Genomic DNA, 21,997 nt, shown 5'->3' with positions numbered 1-21,997 from the left:
TGCATAGCATACAAATCAGTATTTATTAAATCATAATCTCAATTGTTTTGTCAGTCTGTGTGCAAAAGACTTGCAAACACTGCTATACATAAAAAAATATATGAACAACATGCATCAGATGGAGTATAATTTCATTTTTACAGGATAAGAAATTGGTGATAATTGCACTGAGGTGGAAGTATCAAGCGGAGCATGATCTCTGTTTGTAATTTGGCTTTGGGGCGACAGAAAAACAACATCAGAATGTCTCTTATGGGGAAAAAGGACCAGCCCTCCTTTTATCATCTCCAGAAGCCTCCAAAGAAAATGATTGGGCTTATTTTTGGCTGTGACCAAACACAAACAGGATGATGCATCTGAACGGCCACAGTAAAGTGCAGTTGATAAAAAAGTATGTTTTTTTTTGCAGTCTCTACAAAACAAGGCACAATCAAACTTGGCCTCATACGTGCACAAGAATATATGTTTAGATCACTTGTATAAAAGTACGTAAAGTTACGGCTCTCTCTGCATCTTTCATTTTTATAAATCAAATCTATGAAGGTCATAACAAAACTTGGAACATCTAAATCAACAACTACATAATTCTAATAATTAAAGCCCCATATAATCAGATATTTTTTAGTCACAATCTGTAGCTGCTTTTTAAAAACACTTGAGCCTGGCCACCGATCGACGCTTTCTTTGGCCTGAGATCAACAGGATATTTTTATGGCACTGACATCATGACACAGATAACATGAATAGAAACACAGAACAAGAATAATCATGTAAGAGGAACAGAGAGAACGAGTGAGGCAGCTTCCAGACGGCCGCTCTGCCGTTACATAGTAGTGAACTGACTGTGAGCGTGTCGTAGCTTCTCTGCAATCTGCCAAAACATAAAAACCAATTCAATGCTTTAACATCTTCAAACATTATGGAATGCTCTTTAACTTTTACTGTTGTTTCCACATTTTACCATCTCATAGAATTTGACTTGCTGCTCCAGGTACTGCTGCATCACCCTGTTGTAGTCATAGATACGGTTGCTATGGAAGTGGTTCATCTCCGCTGCATAGAGGACAGAATGTATCAAATTCATCACTTCAAAATTTGGAATTTACAGGATTTTTTATTTTTTCCATTATATTACTATAAGCAGAAAAACAAAACGAGATATATCTCAAGAGATTGATACAAATTACAAGAGAACAAAAAAATGAGGAGGGGGGGGGGGGATTTCTATTAAAAATAAATGTTTTGTTGTTCTGTTGTTTTGAACTTTCTATTCATTAAAGAATCCTGAAAAAAATATTTATCATGGTTTCCACAAAAATATTAAGCAAAAAAACTGTTTTTAACATTTATAATAATATTAAAATGATTTCTGAAGGATCATGTCACACTGAAGTAATGATGCTGAAAATTCAACTTTGCATCACAGGAATAAATTGTAAAATATATGAATTATAGATTATATTTTTAATTGTAATAAAATTTCACAATATTCTGCTTTTACAGTTTTTTTGTAATATATTTTTTATCAAATGTATGCAGACTTCGTGAACAAGAGAGACTTGCATGATTTATTATACTGTATTTTACTATATAGTAATAAAAAATTATTATAGAGTATTAATAAATCCTCTTATTTTACAAAGTCATGAGCAGTATACTACAATACAGTTACAGCAGTACAAGAAAAGAACATTATAAAGTCCTGTGATTTTTTTTCCCCCATGCATTTTCCTCTTTACAGAATTCAAGTAAAAAAAAAAAGAATATTGACTACAGAAATTATGGCTTTTCTGAGTCTGGAAAACACTAATATTTCCAGGTTTTCCAGCCCCGTGGGAACCCTGTACTTACCTCTGTTTGTGTCTATTGGTTTAAAATAATAGTTATGTTTTCAGCATTCTAATGTTGTGACTTCATGTAATTATGACTTATTCAGTAATGTAATCTTTTTAAAGGTGGTTTTGGGGTCACATACCTTGCAGAGCGTATGACATGGTGCTGGTACGTTTAGACATGGTGATCTTCTCTGAGGTGGTGATTTTACCGGTGGCCACTAGTTTATCCGCTTCCTTTACCTTCTCTATGGCAGCCTGTGCGAAAGAAAGAGGGCTCAAAATACAGTCAGCCAATCAACTCTCCAATTGTCATATCTTTGTATATAATCTACGGCCGAGTGAACTGCCTAAAAAGCTCACTTATGAGATTCTATGACAGTTAGGATGCTCACTAAGCTTTAAAAGAGAGTTTGAGTCTGTACTGCTAGTCTGAGTAGTCACCCTGTCTGTTTTACCTTGTGAACTCCAATAGTGTCAGGAAAGCATCCCAGCAGACCTTTGTACTCATTGTTAGTTTCCATGAGGAAGTGAAGGTCTCTCCTGGGCTAGAGATAGAAAGACAGTGAAAACTGAATGATTACATCAGATGGTGCACAAACACACCCAGGTTCACTTCCTTCAACCGCTCACGAAACGTTTGCGTCACTCGCACACATATGCATGCGGACGCACGGAAACACTCTCACTGGAAGACAAGAATCAGAACTCAAATGGACCATTAACGGCTGGAGAAAATAGCATTCCCTTACAACTAGACTCAATTAATCATTAAACAACAGGCACATCTGTTCCAGTCCACTAATCTGATTGGACAAGAGTGACAGAATGTTCATAACTATTTGAATAAATGTAATTAAATGAAATTCATGTAAACCAACAAAATAACTTCAGTTTGACTGTTAACACTTGATGTGATGCATTGGCAGTCAGCATTTAAGGGTGTAAAAAAAGCTTTTATGGTCCAATAACATTCAGAGACAGTCAGAAACGCATATTGCATTTGTATTGTAAACAGTAAAACGGTACGGGTAGAATCTGCATTTTTAATTTTAATATCTTTAAAAGACAATTTCCATTTCACATGAAGGGTTAACAGCTCTAAAAATATTCAAGGCTACACTGGCGACAGAGAGGCCAAGCAACAAGCAAGTGATCATTCACTGTATGTTTCAGTGGTAAGGTTGAAGATAAATAACACAAGGCTAAATGAATGTGGATCACATAACTATGGCTTCCTTCCACCTATACAGCTGCTTTCAGGGTCCCGATCCTGATTAGTTTGTGATAATAACCTTACATGCATTACTATTCAAAAGTTTGGAAAATAAATAATTTTGATTTCTATTTTAAGTAAATTGTTTTTTTTTTTATAACTTTATATTCAGCAGAGAATCCTGGGAAAAAATGGATTGCTGTTTCAGCAAAAATATAAAGTCAATTACAGTTTCAATGTTTCTTGAACAGAATGATTTCTGAAGGCTCGTGTGACACTGAAAATCAGCTGTAATTCAATTTAAGTAAAAAAATAAGAAAACAGTTCAAGTTGTAATATTATTTCAAAACATAAGTCTTTTTGATCAAATAAATGCAGACCTAATGCGCATATAAGACTTCTTTCAAAAGCATCTTGACACTCAACTTTTAATATAAGGATGTTTTGATGCAGAAATAGTTACACTTCTCCTATAACCCTGTATGCGACATAACTTCCTAATATAAGAGAGAACTGAGCCGTTTTTTCAATACCTGCTCCGCCACCATCTGAGCGATGTCCTCGTAGGTCTTTCCTGCAGCCGTCAGCGCGTCTGTGAGCGTAGCCTCTCCTTTGGATCAAACCACACATTAAGAATAACAAAAAATACTAATGGCTGAACATACAATGCAAAGACAGCTGGTCAAGTCTTAAGTGAGGTGATTGAAAAAGGAACAAGAATATGCTCACAGTTTCTCAGAACTAGGCCAGATGGTAAAAAGAGAAAAAAAATTAAATCTCATGAATTTTCTTTAGTAAGAGGAACCAAACAGTTTCAGATACCTTCATATCCACTGCTGGTGAACACTGACGACAGGTTTTGGAAAGCTTTGCCAATCCGTTGATATTCCTTTGGAAGGGCTGAGAAAAACAAACAGGAAATAAGACTAATCAGCTTGAGACTCTTAAAACTTGAAGTATGAAATTCCATTTGCAGAGATTTTTTTTATTTATTATTTTTTATAAAAATCACAGTGCACTCCAGTTGAATTTTGTTTTTCAAAAAGTTGGACAGTGAAATATGAGGCCCTGTTTCTGAAGTACAAAAACATCAGAAATAGGCCAATTTTGCTCAAAATGATATACATTTAAAACGCAGTACAGAAATTTTTTATATTTTTGAAAATGTAATTTATATCTGATGTAAAGCTTAATTTTCAGCATTATTACTCCAGTCTTCAGTGTCACATGAGTCTTCAGAAATATGCTGATTTGGTCGAATAGAACAACAATGAATTAGAAATGTTTTGTAATAACATAAAGCTTTATTGATTCATTTAATGCTTCCTTGCTGAATATATAATTATTTTACAGTATTATTCTCTTTCAAAAATACATATACGCATACAATTTTCTATATAAATATATTCACATGGAGGCTTATGGAGGGTCATAAGTCATACTCACGGCCTGTGCAGCGTTTCCAGTGTTCATTTCCTATTGTCAGCAAGTCTTTCACACCGTCATCCATCGCCCTGGTGAAACGGTTGAACTGCTCACACTTCTGCTCTCTGAAGGTAAGAAGACAACACAGATGAACTTATTAACAGCTAGATTTCCCATCAGGGAAGTGATCCTGAGGTGGGCTGTAGGACTTACACTTCAGTCAGGTCCAGGTCCGGCAGTCCCTCGGGCTCTATCGTGGAGAAAATCATGACTCCGACTGTCTCGTCTTTTTCTGCTTTTCTCTTTCCTGTTTTCCAGTCCTGTAATACAGATTTATAATTAAATGCTGTAACAAAAACAAACACCATGTCTCAAAATCTACAGTATTTCACTGAATATTAGAAACGGGACAAAGAAAAAGAGATTAATCAACAGCTATATATTTATTTAGCTCTAAAAACACTATTTACCTTCTCATCTTTGTAGGAGAGAAACAGCTGGAAGACTTCACTGCAGGAGATAACCGGATGCCGGCACATTCGCGTCATCCAACCCTGAAGCCTCTCCATGCGCATTTTTATAAATTCCTCCTCAAATCGACCTAAAAAGGGGGTATTAATGAACCTTATGTTATTTCCATTTTAAACTTCTTTACACCAAACAGTACGTAATAAAAAGGGCTCACCTGTCACCTGTTTATCAGGCAGGGAGGGGATTGGAATCGCTGAACCAAATTTATCCAAAAGCCTTTCATACAACCAATCGAAGTGCTTGTATCTGTGATTGACAGGCTTGTTTGTGGTCTGCAGATACATTGGATCACATGAAACAACATCAGCTAGAATCCCTAACATGGAGATGTTCATGCAGGCATGATGGTTTCTGTACTTACGGTGGGTATGACTTGGTACTCAATGTAACTCTTGAGGCCGTACATTTTGGATCCCTTTTTAGGGTCAGCGACAACACAGTCCAGCTGATAGTCTGGATACGCCCACACTGGGCCAATCTCTCCCCCCTGAAATACAGTATATATACGCACTCACATCATATAAAATGATATAGCAATTAAAACCCTTTATGCAACCACGAATGTCATTCTAGTATGTGGAAAAGTCTCAATACAACAGATTACCTAAGAAGTCTTGTTTTATGAAAAACTCGATCAAAATGAAGTGAGTTTATGATTAAAACAAGAACAAATATCTGCCAATGTACTAAGAAATATCAACTTAAACCAGAAACGACACTCTTATTCCTCACTGACAGATGTTTGCTCCTGTTTTAAGCATCAACTCGCTTAATTTTGTTCAGTTTCTCAGAAAACAGAAAACCGTCTTCAACTATTTTTTAAGTAAATGTACAAGTAACTGTATTTTAAGGATGTTTAGATATTCGCATTGGAAAATTCTGTGAAAGATATTCATTTTTTGCAGTGCACGCAACATTTAATGCCATGACTATGGATTTCAGACTCTCTGCTCTGATTTAAGACCTTTTTAAAGGCCTTAATTTGTGGAAAGGGAAATTGAGACTTTAAGACTTTTTTAAAGAGTGGCTTACGTAAACAGGCAACTTGGTTCCTTTGGCAGGCTGTTTGGACAGCAGGTACAGCTCAGGACCTGATTTGGAGAAGCCAGGGAATCTGCAAAGAGAAGATGCTTTTTACAACGGACATAATAAAATGATAAAATTAAAGGGGACCTAACACACAGTTTTGCTCAATTTCATGTTAATCTTGAGTACCTATAGAGTATTATTACATCCTTAATATCTCCAAAGATTTTTTAGTTTCATCACATTTATAAAAGAAAGATCCTGAGCCGAGCTCCTGGAGGCGTGCCGTGGGCAGAGTTAAAGAGTCACGAGCACTTTTGCGCCGATTGCCAACAAAACACATATTTGATGCAATTTTTCTTACTGCCTGCGAATCTGAATCATAAAGGTTTTTTCACTGGGACATCTCCATCTTTCAGTATAAAACGTTATGCATATCCAGCATCGAACTGGGCCTTGTTTATAAAACATTCATCACCGAAATGACGGGAACAAACTAACACACTTGTGAAACTTTGGCCATGTTTAGCATATCTTTAACAGTGTAAATAACTCTGAATGCATTAAATAGCATTAGACCCCCTGATCTGACTTACTTGTTGAGGGCAATTTTCATGGATGAACCATGAGCTCCGCCTCTGTTTATAGCCCCGCCCTCTCCAGCCTCAGATTCAGCATAGCTAACCGGTGACTTCCTGTCATCCCACTCCTCGTCCCACTCATCGTCTTCTGCACCTATAAACAGTCATTACACACACTTCAAACATACTTCAAAACAAAAATCATGGCAAGAAGAACCAGGTGTTAGTTATTCAAACACATTCAGGAGGAGAAATCAGCCATGATAACTAATCTCTGAAGAATCTTGGGTTATAACAGTTGTAATTTGTGCAAAAACTGACTTTTTTTCAAAACTTACAACTGTTACAATCTTGAAAGTCTGGGTGAAACAAAATCTATATAAAAAAAAAGTATTAAAAATAAATGGAGGAATGCTGAAAAGTACTTTTTTATGACCATTTGACAAAAAAAAAAAAAACAGGCACACACACTTAAATATGTTAGTTTTAATAAAACCCCTGAGACATAAAAGTCCCTGCATTAGAAGAAATGCTCATAAACTGAGGCTGTTATATAAACAACAAAATTCACAGCAAGAAAAGCCCTACAAAACACTCTCACACACATTCTTGTGAGTTCTACCTGTTGAGCTCATGCAGCTTGTTATTAAAACCACATTAAAGCCCTCACACGAATATCATGGTTTACCTGAGAGATCAATAAGACATGGGTAGGGGTAAATGTCTTCAGAGAAAAGGAAAAGATTATTTGTTACGATAAGTTTGACAACAAATATCACCTCTACACATTCTCATGTGCATTATGCACTTCCATTTCAAACTATTAAACTGACTGCACAAGCTCTCCATGGATAAATCAAACCATATTTAATCTTGCTTGTGGGAATAAATCAGTTTTCAGAGGAAAACATCTCTAAAACAAATCCACATGTTCTGCTTGTCTTTGTAGGACACAGATTTGTAGAAGCTGCATTTTTTTAGCACACGGAATTGGTGAATTTCAGCTCCTTGTGACTCCAAAACAGACCAAAACAGATGATCTTCCAGAGATGAAATCATTGCTGGCGAACTTTAGTCGAACACATGACTCAAAGTAACAGATGAGATCACTGAACCACACCCACATATTCCACAACTACTCATAAAACAGCTTTCATATGAACAATGTATACTAAATACTATGCATTCCACAAAAGCAACCCTGCCTTTCCATTTCTGGTGTCACAAATGTACTATCAGCTGCATCTTTCATGCCTTTTATAAGATCTGACTGCCAAGATTTTGTCCAACTTAAAAAAATACTGCACAGTATGCTAGTTCTCCACTGTGAATGCATTCTTATGCTCTTGTAATTTGTTTTGGTAATAAAAAAATCTGCCAAGAACATCCATGTAACAATAAGCAGCACTTTGGCTCCTCACAAACTGCAGAAGTTTCTTGTTTTCTAATTATGCTGGACCAAATCCCTTAAAGTGGAATGTAATAGCTCCCAGTGAGGAATAAACATAAGTATTTTTGCCTTGTAGCTGTGGTGTTCAGTTTTCCATTTAAAACAAAAGCAACAAGACAAACTGCTTTGAAAGACATTTAACAATGAAATTACTGCAAATTATTACTTGCACTATATAACATCCAGGGGTCCAACACTTTCAACACAAGACCTCTCTATTCATTGGCAATTACTGAATAAGGACTTTTACAAATCATACTGATTCAGATTTGTTTGATACTGAATCACTAGGCCAAAAAAAGTACAAAAAAAATGTTGTTATATTCTGTGAACATAATCAAAAAAGGTAAAAAAAAAAACATCAAAATCTAAACATTTTCGGGGGGAAAAAAGAAAAGAAAAAGAGATCGGGTCAAAATGACCGGAACACAATAAGATGGATAAAATGAGCAATAAAATAAGCTAAAACAACTCAAATAAAAAATGTATTATTTCAACTGACCACCTCAACAATTGTTTTTTTCCTTTGAAGAAACAGGTTTCAAAGTCTTGGAAAATTTGGATATATGAGGCCTTATTTTAAAAGTGTTAGTTATTAATAAAATTGATCAAATCTTTAACCACAACAGGTATTTATATAATTAATATACATTTTTAGAACTTATGTTAAGCTCTAAAATTATATTTGGTAGAAATTGTAATTGTGAATGTTTTTAAAAAATCCTTATCCTTAATTCTTTCCCACTAAATCAAGAATGACTGGAAGAGTTATGGAAATTGGTTAAAAAGAGTGAGATCTGTGAAAAACATTCAACTTCTAATATTTCTGAAATGTAATTATTTTCATTTTAATAAAATATACAAAAACTATCAGGTCCTAAATATTAAAACTAATTTGAAAACAAAACTAGGAACAATTTTGCTGTGGACAACGGTGTGCCTTTAAAGCCAAGAAGTTTGAGAACCACTGGTTTAGACTGAATAATCCAACATGGGTTTATTTGAGTTGTTACCTGGACCCTGGTAGGCCTGCGGATGCCCTTGTCCTCCAGAATGCCATGCATTGCTGCTGGTTTTCCCGGTTTCTGTGCCCTCTGGCTGAGCTGCCCAGTTATTAGAAAACCCTCCAGACGCATTACTGTCAAACACTGCCCATGGGTCATTACCATTACTTGTCTGAAAGAAGGAAAAAGAACAACAATACAATTGGTAAGAAATTACAATTGGTAAGAAACAAAAAGCATTAAAAGGGAGCATTTTTACTAGTGGTCTCAGACCAAGCAATGCATTTGAAAAATTGACAAATAATATTATAATTTTAAAAGGCTAAAAGACAGTCCTAACCACAACCTCATCACACACTTGAGTCCTAAAATCTTCTCCACAGCATAGCATAAGTCTGTCTTGAACATAATTTATGATCATTTAATTAAAGTTCAGCTGGCTGAGGTCAGTCGAGTGCTCTTTTGTCCTGTAGACTGTATGCATTATGATTGCAGAGATGTGGTTTTGAACATGTCCTGGGTACCAGTGAAAAGGTCTTTTAACTGTGAAACTCAAAAACAGATACAAATAGCCCACACACATCCAACGACAAGCACTCTAATAACCTTTGGTTGTTATATTATTGTGAAAGACTCCATTTGAGCAGCTATTTTCAAATGTCAACCGATTCAAGGACTTCTAAAGAAAGCCCATGAAATGGGAATATACGTATATAGATGGACATGTTGAAAGGAAAGAGATGTTTACCTTCCTGATGCATGCTTCAGCTTGTCAACACTTAACAATTGACTCTCAATGGACCTCTAGCCTTGATGACACAAAAGCCCAGAGCCACAGAGACACAAACCATAAGCTCTGAGCTTCCAGATCATCATTCCAGCCACCACAATAAACCCATCATCCAAGCCTCATTCATGTTATCATCTAGTCACAACCAATATCACATCTGAAAAACTTTGACCTATTGCTCCGACCACGGCAAGTGATTTCTGGCAAATGTCAAATTATAACTGCAAGTATCATTCTGTTATTTTACCGCAGTCGACGACAGACATGCATCAGAGTCAAACACTATCTGTACTTATACTTATTTGCTCATGCAAAAACTGCATGTCATGCATTGAGAATGTAGCACCATGCGGCGAAAGACTGGTTTTAGAAAGTGTTTATGTGGATTCACGTGCAAATGGTGCTATATAGCACTAAAAGTGGTTCTTTGGCTCGTAGGGGAACCACTTTTGGTGCTGCATAGCACCAAATCTTGGTGCTTCAGTGGTTCTTCAGCGGTTCTTCACAGGTTCTTTGGCGTGACTGAGGGCTATATAGCACCGCTACCATATACAGAACCTGTTAAACTCCTGTATGGTTCTTCAGTGGTTCTTTGGGGTGATTAAGGTGCTATATAGCACCACTGCCGTACAAAGAACTTCTTAAGCCCCTTTAAAGGTTCTTTATGAGCCAAAGAACCACTGTTGGTGCCGTTTAGCACCATTTTTGTTGAAGAAATACAATGCAATATGGTATCTTTTATGGTTCTACATAGCACCATTTGACAAAGGTGCTGTATAGATCAATATAAAGATATGGTGCTATACATATGATTACGAGCCAAGAACCACTTTTTGTGCTATATAGCACCTTTTTTTTTTTAGAGTGTGTGTTTGGAATTTGGAAGGCGATGTTTTGGAAATTTCTGGCCGATACAGATTCAGACTCCACTTATTTGACTTACATTTAACTTAATTCATTAAAGGGCTGATTTTTCCTTAGAAAATGTGTTAAACATTTCTGCTTTTTCTCAGTTGATCATACTGTTTATGATGTTTATCCATTTGCAGGTAGCTAAAAGCGCAGTCTGAATTTAAAAGTCTTGATACCAGCTTTCAGTTCAACAATAAACACATGAAAAACAAAACTGAATTACAAATATTTCTATAACATAAAAAGCAAATTCTGCAACATAAATCAGAAGCGGCAATCCAGTAGATGATTGAATCATGGGATTTATGTTTTAAAAGCTGGCAGATAGACAGTGATGTAGCCATTTCGCTGAAACAGTGCTGATCAGTTTGATCGATGTGTGATTTGCAGTTGTCTGGTGTGATCAGTGGGGTCTGATTCAATCTGAAAGCAATAGGTTTTGGTCTTGTTAGTGAGGGCTCCAAAATCGAGCATGCATGGCATCGGTCATGCCAAATGCATTGAGGGTACCTCATCAGGGGAGGTGGAGGAAAATCCTGGGGTAACTGGGGTGACTGGGGTTTCCAGCTGAGCTACATCCACCTTAGGAGAAAGACGTAACATCATCATAAAACGCTGAAAGGGAAGGGTTACCCTGACATGACCCTAAAGACAAGACCTTCTTCATCACACAGTTAAAAAACTAGCACAAAACATTATTCATCAAACAAACCGTTTCTAAAGCACAGTACTAAAACAGTCATGCAACTTCGCCATCAGTGTCCACTTAATTTCTGATGCATTTCAGAAAAATGCTTGCATCAAAAGAAACCACAACTCGATCAATTACTTAACTTCATATGACACGCCACAGCACTCAAAAACACCAGTTTTTTATTGTGTTGTCTGTACAACCATGAACAGACACAGCTGCTCCATTATTTAAATTGTTTTCAAATTGTAGTATGATCAATTTCAGACAATCCTGCTCTCCACTAGTACACGCTCAAAAAACATTTTGCCCAAAATTTAATATGTATTTTTATGTAAATTTCATCTAAAATTCCATACAATTTTAACCTATAGAAATTAACAAACTAAATAAGTAAATAAATAAATGAAACAGGTAAAAGGTAAACAACAACAAACAGGTAATACTTTTGTATGAATAAACTGAATGCGTTTTAAATACACAATTTAAATTTATATATATTTTTGATCAATAAATCTTAGTTTTTTAACAAACTAGTTAATCAAATTAATTTTAACCAACAGAATAAAGCTTGTTCCATAGCTAGCCACATTATAGCCATGTTCATACTTAACAAAAATGTAATTGTTTTCACAATATTTATGTATAAATTAATTTTGAAAATATTATTTTAATAAAATAAAAAAAATTAAATTGTCTTCTTTTTTTTTTTTTTTTTTTTTAGGTGCAGACTGTTTCTTGTCTGTATGATTAAATATGCATCATATTAAATTTATTAGTTCATGTTAAAACAGTGTAATCCCAATTAAATCCAAATTCAAACCCATAATTTAGGACTAAATATTTTTTGAGTGCACAGAAACAAAACTATTCATGGTTGACTGGTTTACATGTCACCGTCACCCACACCCACCTCTTTCTATCCAAATGGGCGGTTTTTGGCCAGGACAAGTTTTAATGTGGATTTTCTGCTGTTTTGTCAATGCAAATCTGAATTACAGCAAGATATTATACATCACTACTTGATGAAAAAATATCTAGAGAGAGCTGACTAGTATTTGTGCCTATAGGGATGTCTGTGGTTAACTGTGCCACACATGTTCCGATGACTCATAAATATCTAGCATTGCTGGCTGCTGGTTTCACATCTGTTCTCAGTGATTCATTAAGCGCACAGACTACATCTACTAGGTTAAAGTCTGTCCCTTGACTAGCCAATCAGCTTCAGGCTTTGAGATAACACCATAAACAACTGCTTGTCATCAGAGATGGTTTTACATGATCAGTACTGATGAACTTGAAGACAAAGTGAACTCAACATTGATCCCATTTATGGTCATGATTCGTAATTAAAATAATTACTTAATTTTTAGCAAATTTTTAGCCAACAACTTAACACGTTAGGGCTGGAGGATATCACCTAAAATCAAAATCTCGATTAACTGATTTACCTTGATTATTTTATGTATTTATTTTCCCTCATAGTTCACTGACAAGGTTTATGCTGTAAATATGCTCAACTATTAAAGGTGCACTAAGCGATTTTTGCCAAATGATGTTGATATTTGAAAGCACCAAAACAAACACGCCCATAACCCAACAAGACCTCGCCCCTATTTTGAAATCTCCGCCCCAAATGCATGTACACAACCATGGCAACGACAATCGCGGAAACAAGCGAAGATGACACTCAAACATAAGCCAACACAGATAAGTTGTGTGAAACAATGCAAAAAAAAGCCCCTCTCTTCTGTAGAGTGACGAGCAAACCATAGATATGTGTAGATTCCCTATTCCACCGCTCCAGATACGTTGTCGCGTCAGCCATCTCGCATTCACCATAATAATCAATGAATATTCAAAGTTATACAAGTGTATAACTTGCTGTTTTAGACGCACACAGTGAGTGTGCTCAAAGATTCACAGACTGTTCCAAAAATGGCGGATGGCTTGCGTATCGTGGCCCATAGAAACAGTCGATAATGAGGCATCTAGGTATATAACTCTACGGAGCATACTAAACTACAGCCGTGAAACTGGCTAACTAGCACATTATTAGGAAAGGCGATTTGCAAAGATTCATAAAAACCTTTATACTCACTTCTGTAGATAAGGCTGGATCACAAATGATTTGGGTGAACAGATGCATTTATGTAGATCGGGGATCAGCGCATTCCCTTCAAAATGAAAGTAACGTTAATCCTCTGCGTCTTCAGCAGCTCAGATGTCGGGAGTAAATGACAACTGCTATATTCATTATTACATCCAACAACAAAACACCTCAATCGCTTAATCGGAGACATCTCGTCTTCCCCTGCTCTGGAGTCGAAACAATAGCGGATTGATGACAGCTCACTCAGGGCAGGTCTAAGGTAAGACGGCTTGTCAATCAACTATCGTGGGAGGGGTCTGTACAGAACTACGTCATTCTGACAGGAACCTCAAAACAGCCTGATTTGAGAAAGAGGATTTTTAAATAGGGATTTAAAAAAAAAAACAACTTGTAAAGTGAATTTTGCATCCGATGACCCCTTTAAAATAACCGAAGGAAACAAACTATTTATGGTTATTGATTGAATATTTTGAACAATTGAAATCAAAGCACACATTTCTTGAAATAAAAACGTCTTATGAAAAAAGCCACATTTCAGTTTGAATGTAAAAAGATTTTTTTTAAATCTTAATTTTTTTTTTAAAAAAGCCTATTTTTACACTGCTCTGGTTGTTCAGATGACTCGGCATTCAAGGTTTATGTTGCTTCGGGCTGCTGCTGCGGATGTTTTTTTAGTCTGTTTTTTTCATTAAAACGATCGCCCTTAGCGCAATTTTGATGGAGGGGAACAGAGGAAACACAACAGAGGAAAGTCAGAGAAAAAAACATAGTGTAGAGGTTCTCAATTTCGGTTTCAATTTCATTTACGCTTAATTGTCCAGCCCTACAACATGTCCTGAGTATTCTAACATTCTAATATGTTTCACCTCCTGCTGAATGTTCTGAAATATGTCACTTAATGGAAGTCAGATGAAAGTGGTTTCATGTTGTCTTTAATACTGCTAAAATCTATTCAAAACTAAAGCCAATGGCAGGGCCTCTGGAAACAAATGCTCTGCAACTAAAGGCTTCCCACTCTTCAAAATGCTGCTGATCAAGTCATGGTTCCTCCAAAAAAACAAAGCAGCCCACTCAATGAAAACTTCAGTCTCAGCACTGAAGGCCAAACCCACAGTACCTCACTACCATATGGGAGAATCCAAACACTTCATCCTGTATGTTAATTAAAAATCATCAACCTTCACATTTGGCCCCTCGCTGATCCTCTGAATAAACGACACAGGATGTTTTATTCTCAGTCTTAGAGTTTGCTTGCATACACATTTTTACATTCTGAGTAAGACGTTTTATGCTTCGGAATTGGAATCTCCCTTCCTGCTCACTTCCTCTCAGGAAGTTAAACAATGGGAGAAAAGACCCGAGAAGGAGTGTTACACAGAGAATGAACAGAAAAGTGTGTGATAAATAAATAAATAAAACCGACCAGTTTATGTGCAGCATTAGTCAACAGACTGAATGATTCACATGTGAAATTTACCCATCTTAAATCACGATGGCTTACCTGTGCGGTGCTGGCTGGGGCCGGTGTCTGACTGTCGAAGAACGAGAGATCGAGGGGCGCTGCATGTCCTCCAGAGGTAAAAGGCTGAGCCTGTTTAACCTAGAAGAACATGAAGAGACAAATTCACAAGGTCCTTTTCAAATCAGAATGAAATAAGCTTGCTGGTTCACTAACTTATGTTATTTGAGACAAAATGTAAGTTTTGTAAAACATTTTAGATTTTATAGTATATAATAATAGTTTTTAGTATAATACAATAATATTTTCCTTTCTTAAATTATCATCTTCACTATAAAAAAAGTAATTTATTTTATTCTTTATTTTTATTTTTTGACCCCTCAAATTAGCTTGACATCTGGGAATATGATATCTCATGCATTACGGTTGCTGGTAGCATATAAATTGGTAGATGCATAGACAAACTTGTTCAAGCCCAAATAGTTGAAGGTCTCCTCCAGCTGAAGTCAAAGAAAAGTGACATTTCCAGACACATTTGCTGCTGAGGCAGAGGATTAAATATATCCAGAAAAAGGCTACTGCATTTTAATCTTCAAAAAACATAAGCCTTGATTGACTTTCTGTCAACTCGAAATGTGAGATTAATGTTTTAGTTTAGTATGGTGCAATATTTTGCTCACTCTGAGACACTCATTTGACAAAATATTGCCCCCTAGATGACCCTATATGAAAGTCTGGACTAGTTAAATTAGTTATTTTTCCTACTTTTTATTCATAAGCGTTTAAGAAATTACTTTTATTTCCATTTAAAAAAACAAAACAAACAAAGCATCAAAATCCAAGCATTAAATATCACAACAAAAAACAGGTTTGGGTGCACAAAGAATGTGATTTTGGAGAAGTGTGAACATGTGGTCATTTGTTTGGCTCTGAGAACAGAGAAATGAAGGAAGCACGTGTGTATGTACGATAGTGCAGCTGTGAGTTTGGGTCAGGAGGGATATTGAAATGTATGTCTGTGGCCAGCAGCAGACGGAATCACTCCACAACCTAGCCTATCTATACAGAGAGTAAACTGTTTACCAGATCTCCATGTGCACGACTGCCTCAGGATGGCTTTATAATGGGATTATGTTCAGCTACACAGTATGATGCACTTTAGCACAAAGATACTGCTGGACATATTTTGATAAACAACTGGATGTTCAGATTTCTGAATGTTTTTAGGCATAATTTTCCATAAACCATACTCGTGTAACTCTTGTATTTTTAAGAGAGCAAGGAAAATCCTATTTTTCAATACCAAGTATTATAAACTAAAGCAAGCGCATTCATTCAGTCGTACATTAAGCCTGGAAACACTAACACACTACAAATCTGGCTGGCCACAGGAAAAGAAAACACTTCCTGTTGATCAAACAGGTCACATTCCAGCAGCGATAGTTTCTCTGTCCTCTTGGTTTCAAAACACTGCCAGATGTGTATTACAGCAAAAGAGAGAAAATCATAATATAATTGCATTATATACCGTAATCATACAGAGTGAAAGACACCCAGGTACTTAATCAGCTAATGTTTTGAAATATTAGTTGATAAATATTTCTGAGTTATTATATTATCTGCTGTGTAAAATAAACGTTCTTTTATGTTTGTATATGTATGTTGTAAATCTGGTTATTACCGTCAGTAAGATTTATTTTTTGAAAGAAGTCTCTTATTTGATCAAAAAGACAGCAAAAACAGCAATATTGTGAATTATTACTATTTAAGATAACTTTTCTATTTGAATATATTTTAAAATGTAATTTATTCCTGTGATGCAAAGCTGAATTTTCCGCATCATTACTCCAGTTTTCAGTGCCACATGATCCTTCAGAAATCATTCTAATATGCTGATTTGCTGCTCATGAAATATTTATTTTTATTATCAATGGTGAAAATTGTTGTGCTGCTTAATATTTTTGTGATGCATTTTTTTCAAGATTCTTTGATGAATAGAAAGTTTAAAAGAACAGCATTTATTTGAAATGGAAATCTTTTTTTAAAAATGTAATTTTTATTTATATTATTTTCTTTCTTTCTGACCCCAAGCTTTTCAAAAGTAGAGTATACACATACAGTATGTCACCTCTGTAAAAGCCATTTTTGGTAACCACTGCTTACCTCTATATAGTCCTCTGGAACCAATCCGACTTCTCCTCTGGCGTTCTTTGCCTCGATCCATCCTCCACCAATGCTCTGGGAACAGAAGAGAATGGATCACATTTAAAAGGAAGGTTTTGATCCATCCATACGAATGCAACAACTCGGAGCAGACATGGAGAGTCAGGTGTTGTAAAATGTTATGAAAGTAAAATAAACTCACCTGATTGGTTATTGTGATTGTCTCACCCTCTCGAACCGACAACTCATTATTTCCAGCCTCTGCTGTGAAATCATATAAAACCTGTGCCTGGGTGGAGATTAAACATGCGTAAATAAAACACATGCATGGACAGACACCAAATGTGTCAGACAATCATTAATTATTAATAGAACAGAACCGGCTAGACTTGTTTGATTGGATTTTTTTTGTGTTTTTTTCGGGACACCATTAAATTCACATGACCTCAGCATTAACGTGTTTAATATTTAACTAATGCAGTTCCTGTTTTTTTTTTGTGGTTTGTTTTTTACGTGCTTGTAATCAATGTCACCATTGCAAATTGGTGAATCACACAAAAACGATTGAAGCCTCTGGATCATTTTAGCACAAAATGATAAAAAAGAACATTAAATTATATATCATACAAAGCAATTGAAGCTTATTTTGACCACTGCAATTTTTGCATTTTGATTTTCAAGACAATTAATCATATTTTTCCCCAAATCACATTTCTGCAATGCCAAAAACCCTCATTCTCATTACTCTAATGGAAAAAATGAATAAATAAAATGATAATTAATTAAATTTAAGTAGATTTCTAGGGTACAACTGAGTATACATTGTGGTTGTATTTTCTGAATTTAATTAATGACAAGTAAAAAAAAACAAAGTTTAAACATTTAGTTTAAAAAGGTTGTTTTTTCAGTAATAAGACTTTTGGGGTGAAAGGTTTTTAAAGTCACTTAATTAATTGATTTTTTAATGGAAAATCATATTTCCTGTTTTGTCTTTCCTTTTCGAGTCAATTATATATATATACAGTGGGTATTCAGACCCCCTTAAATTTTTCACTCTTTGTTATATTGCAGCCATTTGCTAAAATCATTTAAGTTCATTTTTTTTCCTCATTAATGTACACACAACACCCCATATTGACAGAAAAACACAGAATTGTTGACATTTTTGCAGATTTATTAAAAAAGAAAAACTGAAATATCACATGGTCCTAAGTATTCAGACCCTTTGCTGTGACACTCATATATTTAACTCAGGTGCTGTCCATTTCTTCGGATCATCCTTAAGATGGTTCTACACCTTCATTTGAGTCCAGCTGTGTTTGATTATAGTGACTGGACTTGATTAGGAAAGCCACACACCTGTCTATATAAGACCTTACAGCTCACAGTGCATGTCAGAGCAAATGAGAATCATGAGGTCAAAGGAACTGCCTGAAGAGCTCAGAGACAGAATTGTGGCAAGGCACAGATCTGGCCAAGGTTACAAAAAAAATTCTGCTGCACTTAAGGTTCCTAAGAGCACAGTGGCCTCCATAATCCTTAAATGGAAGACGTTTGGGACGACCAGAACCGTCCAGCCAAACTGAGCTATCGGGGGAGAAGAGCCTTGGTGAGAGAGGTAAAGAAGAACCCAAAGATCACTGTGGCTGAGCTCCAGAGATGCAGTCGGGAGATGGGAGAAAGTTGTAGAAAGTCAACCATCACTGCAGCCCTCCACCAGTCGTGGCTTTATGGCAGAGTGGCCCGACGAAAGCCTCTCCTCAGTGCAAGACACAAAAAAACACCTGAAGGACTACAAGATGGTGAGAAATCGGATTCGCTGGTCTGATGAGACCAAGATAGAATTAAGGCTAAAAAGTTCTAAGCGGTATGTGTGTAAAAAACCAGGCACTGCTCATCACCTGTCCAATACAGTCCCAACAGTGAAGCATGGTGGTGGCAGCATCATGCTGTGGGGGTGTTTTTCAGCTGCAGGGACAGGACGACTGGTTGCAATCGAGGGAAGGATGAATGCGGCCAAGTACAGGGATATCCTGGACGAAAACCTTCTCCAGAGTGCTCAGGACCTCAGACTGGGCCGAAGGTTTACCTTCCAACAAGACAATGACCCTAAGCACACAGCTAAAATGAAGGAGAGCCCTGACTTAAACCCAATTGAGCATCTCCGGAGAGACCTAAAAATGGCTGTCCACCAACGTTTACCATCCAACCTGACAGAACTGGAGAGGATCTGCAAGGAGGAATGGCAGAGGATCCCCAAATCCAGGTGTGAAAAACTTGTTGCATCTTTCCCAAAAAGACTCATGGCTGTATTAGATCAAAAGGGTGCTTCTACTAAATACTGAGCAAAGGGTCTGAATACTTAGGACCATGTGATATTTCAGTTTTTCTTTTTTAATAAATTTGCAAAAATGTCAATTCTGTGTTTTTCTGTCAATATGGGGTGCTGTGTGTACATTAATGAGGAAAACAAATGAACTTAAATGATTTTAGCAAATGGCTGCAATATAACAAAGTGAAAAATTGAAGGGGGTCTGAATACTTTCCGTACCCACTGTATATAAATAAAGTTAAAACTGAACTATACAGAGCACATTTTTGTGATGAAAAGCATACAAATGGTCACGAAGCAGAATCAATTCCACAGTACATTGAGAGAAAAAAACACCTTCCACAAAGCTCCCGTTATTCTAACACACATAGAGGGAACACCGAAACACACACATCCTGAAGCTATCGCAATAGCAAACAGTGAGGTCTATATGAATAGTGAGACAGGCTCTCTCTATGTAGGAATTCACAAGCCACGACTCCTCGATGCACCGACATAGAGAGTCTTGTGTGTGTGAGAGAATTGAGTTCAAATGAAATACAGCACTTTAAAAACAGTGATGGATACACCACAAACCGTAATAAATGTGCAAAAAAAAAAAACATTTACACAAATCATAATATGCAAGACAAAATGAGGATATAAGATGAGGAACAGGGTTCAAATAACAGAAATTCATAACGGATGGATTGGTGAATCAATCTTGCAGCAGGAGTGATGAAACCATGAAACCCTCCATCATTAGAAACATCCTCATATAGACAGTCAAGGGAGCAGGACTAAATTAGAGACTAAAGCAGGGTGACTATATAAAACTGAAAGTGATTACGAATTTAAAAATAAAGCTAAATTAAAACTGAATGCAATTTTTAAATCAAGACAAGTCACCTTTATTTGTTTAGTGCTTTTTACAATACAGATCATGTCAAAGCCGCTTCACATAAACAGGAAAAATAGTTTTACAATTAAAATTACAATCATACTTTGTGTAAACCTGTGAATACAAATACTACTTTTAAAAAGGTACTTTATAGTACTTTTACAGACAGAAAAAAAAGTAATTTTCAGATTAGCCCTGTTTATGATAAACAAATGAATGTACAACTACAGAAATGAGTAGTCATTATAATTATAATAAAAGTTCATTAAGCATGTGACGGTTAAAGTGAGCTTGTTTTTAAGGTTAAGTCATAGTATTCATACAGACACAAAAGTAATTCATTTATAGGTAAACATGTACAAAAGAAATGCTGAAATTACCACAAACCCATTTCACTTCTGAGGCATTAAAAGTACAATAACTGACCAGGAATATGATCTGTTTTAAGCAATATCTGAGTATATATATATATATATATATATATATATATATATATTATCCCAAGGAGAATTTACAGTAAGAGACCTGAGCTGGTGGTTCTATGATTAACTAAACTTTAACTAAAGTGAACTACATATCCCAGTATGCATTGCACATGACGTCATGCCCTCACTAAAATGTCACAAGACTCTTAATGATCCATATTTTCCTACGTTCACCAAAAAGCCTGAAACATCATTAAAATAACAAAAAGAGCCACATTAGACCAATTTCTGAGTGTTAAACGGGTCAGTTATGATGGTTATAAACACTTAACGTAAGAGAAAGCGTGTGTTTGGAAATACTTTAACAGTGCAAACAAATTACAAACAGATCAGACACAAAGTGTAACCAAAAATACAAGTCCTTACCTTCGTCTCCATTATACACACATTAACCAGTCATTACAGAAACCTGCAGTTCTCTCTTCTTCACCCAGACATTTTTCTTCTGCCAGAAACGATCCTTCACAAAATAGTTTATTTACATCAGCAAATACACGTTATTCTCTTGCTAGAACCCAAAAGGACCCAAATGAAGTGGGTCAGAGATGAGTGTAAATCCAAACTCGTCGTTCCAGCAGCCCTGAGTGTGTCACACATAAGAGACACAACCGGAAACACACTAACACACATCTGCTGTATGTGTGAGTGCAACCAAAAAAATAATAATGCACATTATATTTATGCAGTGCATATAACACATAAACACATGACAAATATGTATTGTTATTATTATTATCATATATAGCATTAAGGTTTAATACAGGCTTATAATCCATAGTTAGACTGTAGAGTAGGACCACATTTTAGACTAATAGTAAGAAAAAATGTTAAATGGGGATAAATACAAAAACGAGGCTTTGTTCAAGTATATATTTAAGCTTTTGTGCCTATAAATGTTTTAATTTCTAAACTTTTTTAATTTTCGTCAAATTCAAGCTGAGAGGACGGGCTGAAACAACAGATGTGTGAGTTTAGATCGGCCTCTAGTGGAAAAGTGTAGTATTTCAAAAACACATGACAGCGGTATAAACGAGTTTGTTTCGGTTTCATGCATGAATATTCATGAGTTTCCCAGACATGCGCGTGGAACTGAGAATTTTAGTTCAC

At 36.0% G+C, this 21,997-nt stretch overlaps 1 protein-coding gene across 2 annotated transcripts; it reads right to left on the bottom strand.

Moving 5' to 3' along the window:
* Positions 1-2: 2 nt before the first annotated feature.
* LOC306844340 (sorting nexin-9-like) lies at positions 3-21,514 on the bottom strand. 2 transcript variants are annotated; one of them, XM_079376390.1, is made up of 19 exons: positions 21,257-21,511; positions 17,396-17,482; positions 17,194-17,268; positions 15,073-15,171; positions 11,278-11,349; positions 9,075-9,237; positions 6,627-6,765; positions 6,037-6,118; positions 5,366-5,491; positions 5,159-5,276; positions 4,944-5,074; positions 4,687-4,793; positions 4,495-4,598; positions 3,871-3,948; positions 3,582-3,658; positions 2,291-2,380; positions 1,976-2,090; positions 962-1,053; positions 5-871 (listed from the first exon to the last, which is right to left on the bottom strand). In XM_079376390.1, exons 1-19 carry the CDS (start codon positions 21,266-21,268, stop codon positions 824-826), a joined length of 1,815 nt encoding a protein of 604 aa, XP_079232516.1. In that variant the 5' UTR covers positions 21,269-21,511; the 3' UTR covers positions 5-823. The 2 variants fall into 2 exon arrangements, with proteins under 2 accessions (XP_079232517.1, XP_079232516.1); XM_079376391.1 differs by lacking the exon at positions 11,278-11,349 and having other exon boundaries at positions 3-871; positions 21,257-21,514.
* Between the last annotated feature and the right edge of the window lie 483 nt (positions 21,515-21,997).

The sequence above is a fragment of the Barbus barbus genome (assembly GCF_936440315.1).
Source record: "Barbus barbus genome assembly, chromosome: 24".
NCBI classification, from domain to species: domain Eukaryota; kingdom Metazoa; phylum Chordata; class Actinopteri; order Cypriniformes; family Cyprinidae; genus Barbus; species Barbus barbus.
Note: the sequence above shows the minus strand (reverse complement) of the source record. Positions and strands in the feature narration are given on the sequence as shown.

What these genes read in the sequence shown, in the direction of transcription:
- LOC306844340 (XM_079376390.1), bottom strand. An exon ending in CCTCCACCTCCCCTGATGAG is followed by an intron (nt 9,238 to 11,277) that starts GTACCCTCAATG and finishes TCCTTCTTTCAG; the next exon opens with ACAAGTAATGGTAATGACCC. An exon ending in GCCTGATAAACAGGTGACAG is followed by an intron (nt 5,075 to 5,158) that starts GTGAGCCCTTTT and finishes CCCCCTTTTTAG; the next exon opens with GTCGATTTGAGGAGGAATTT.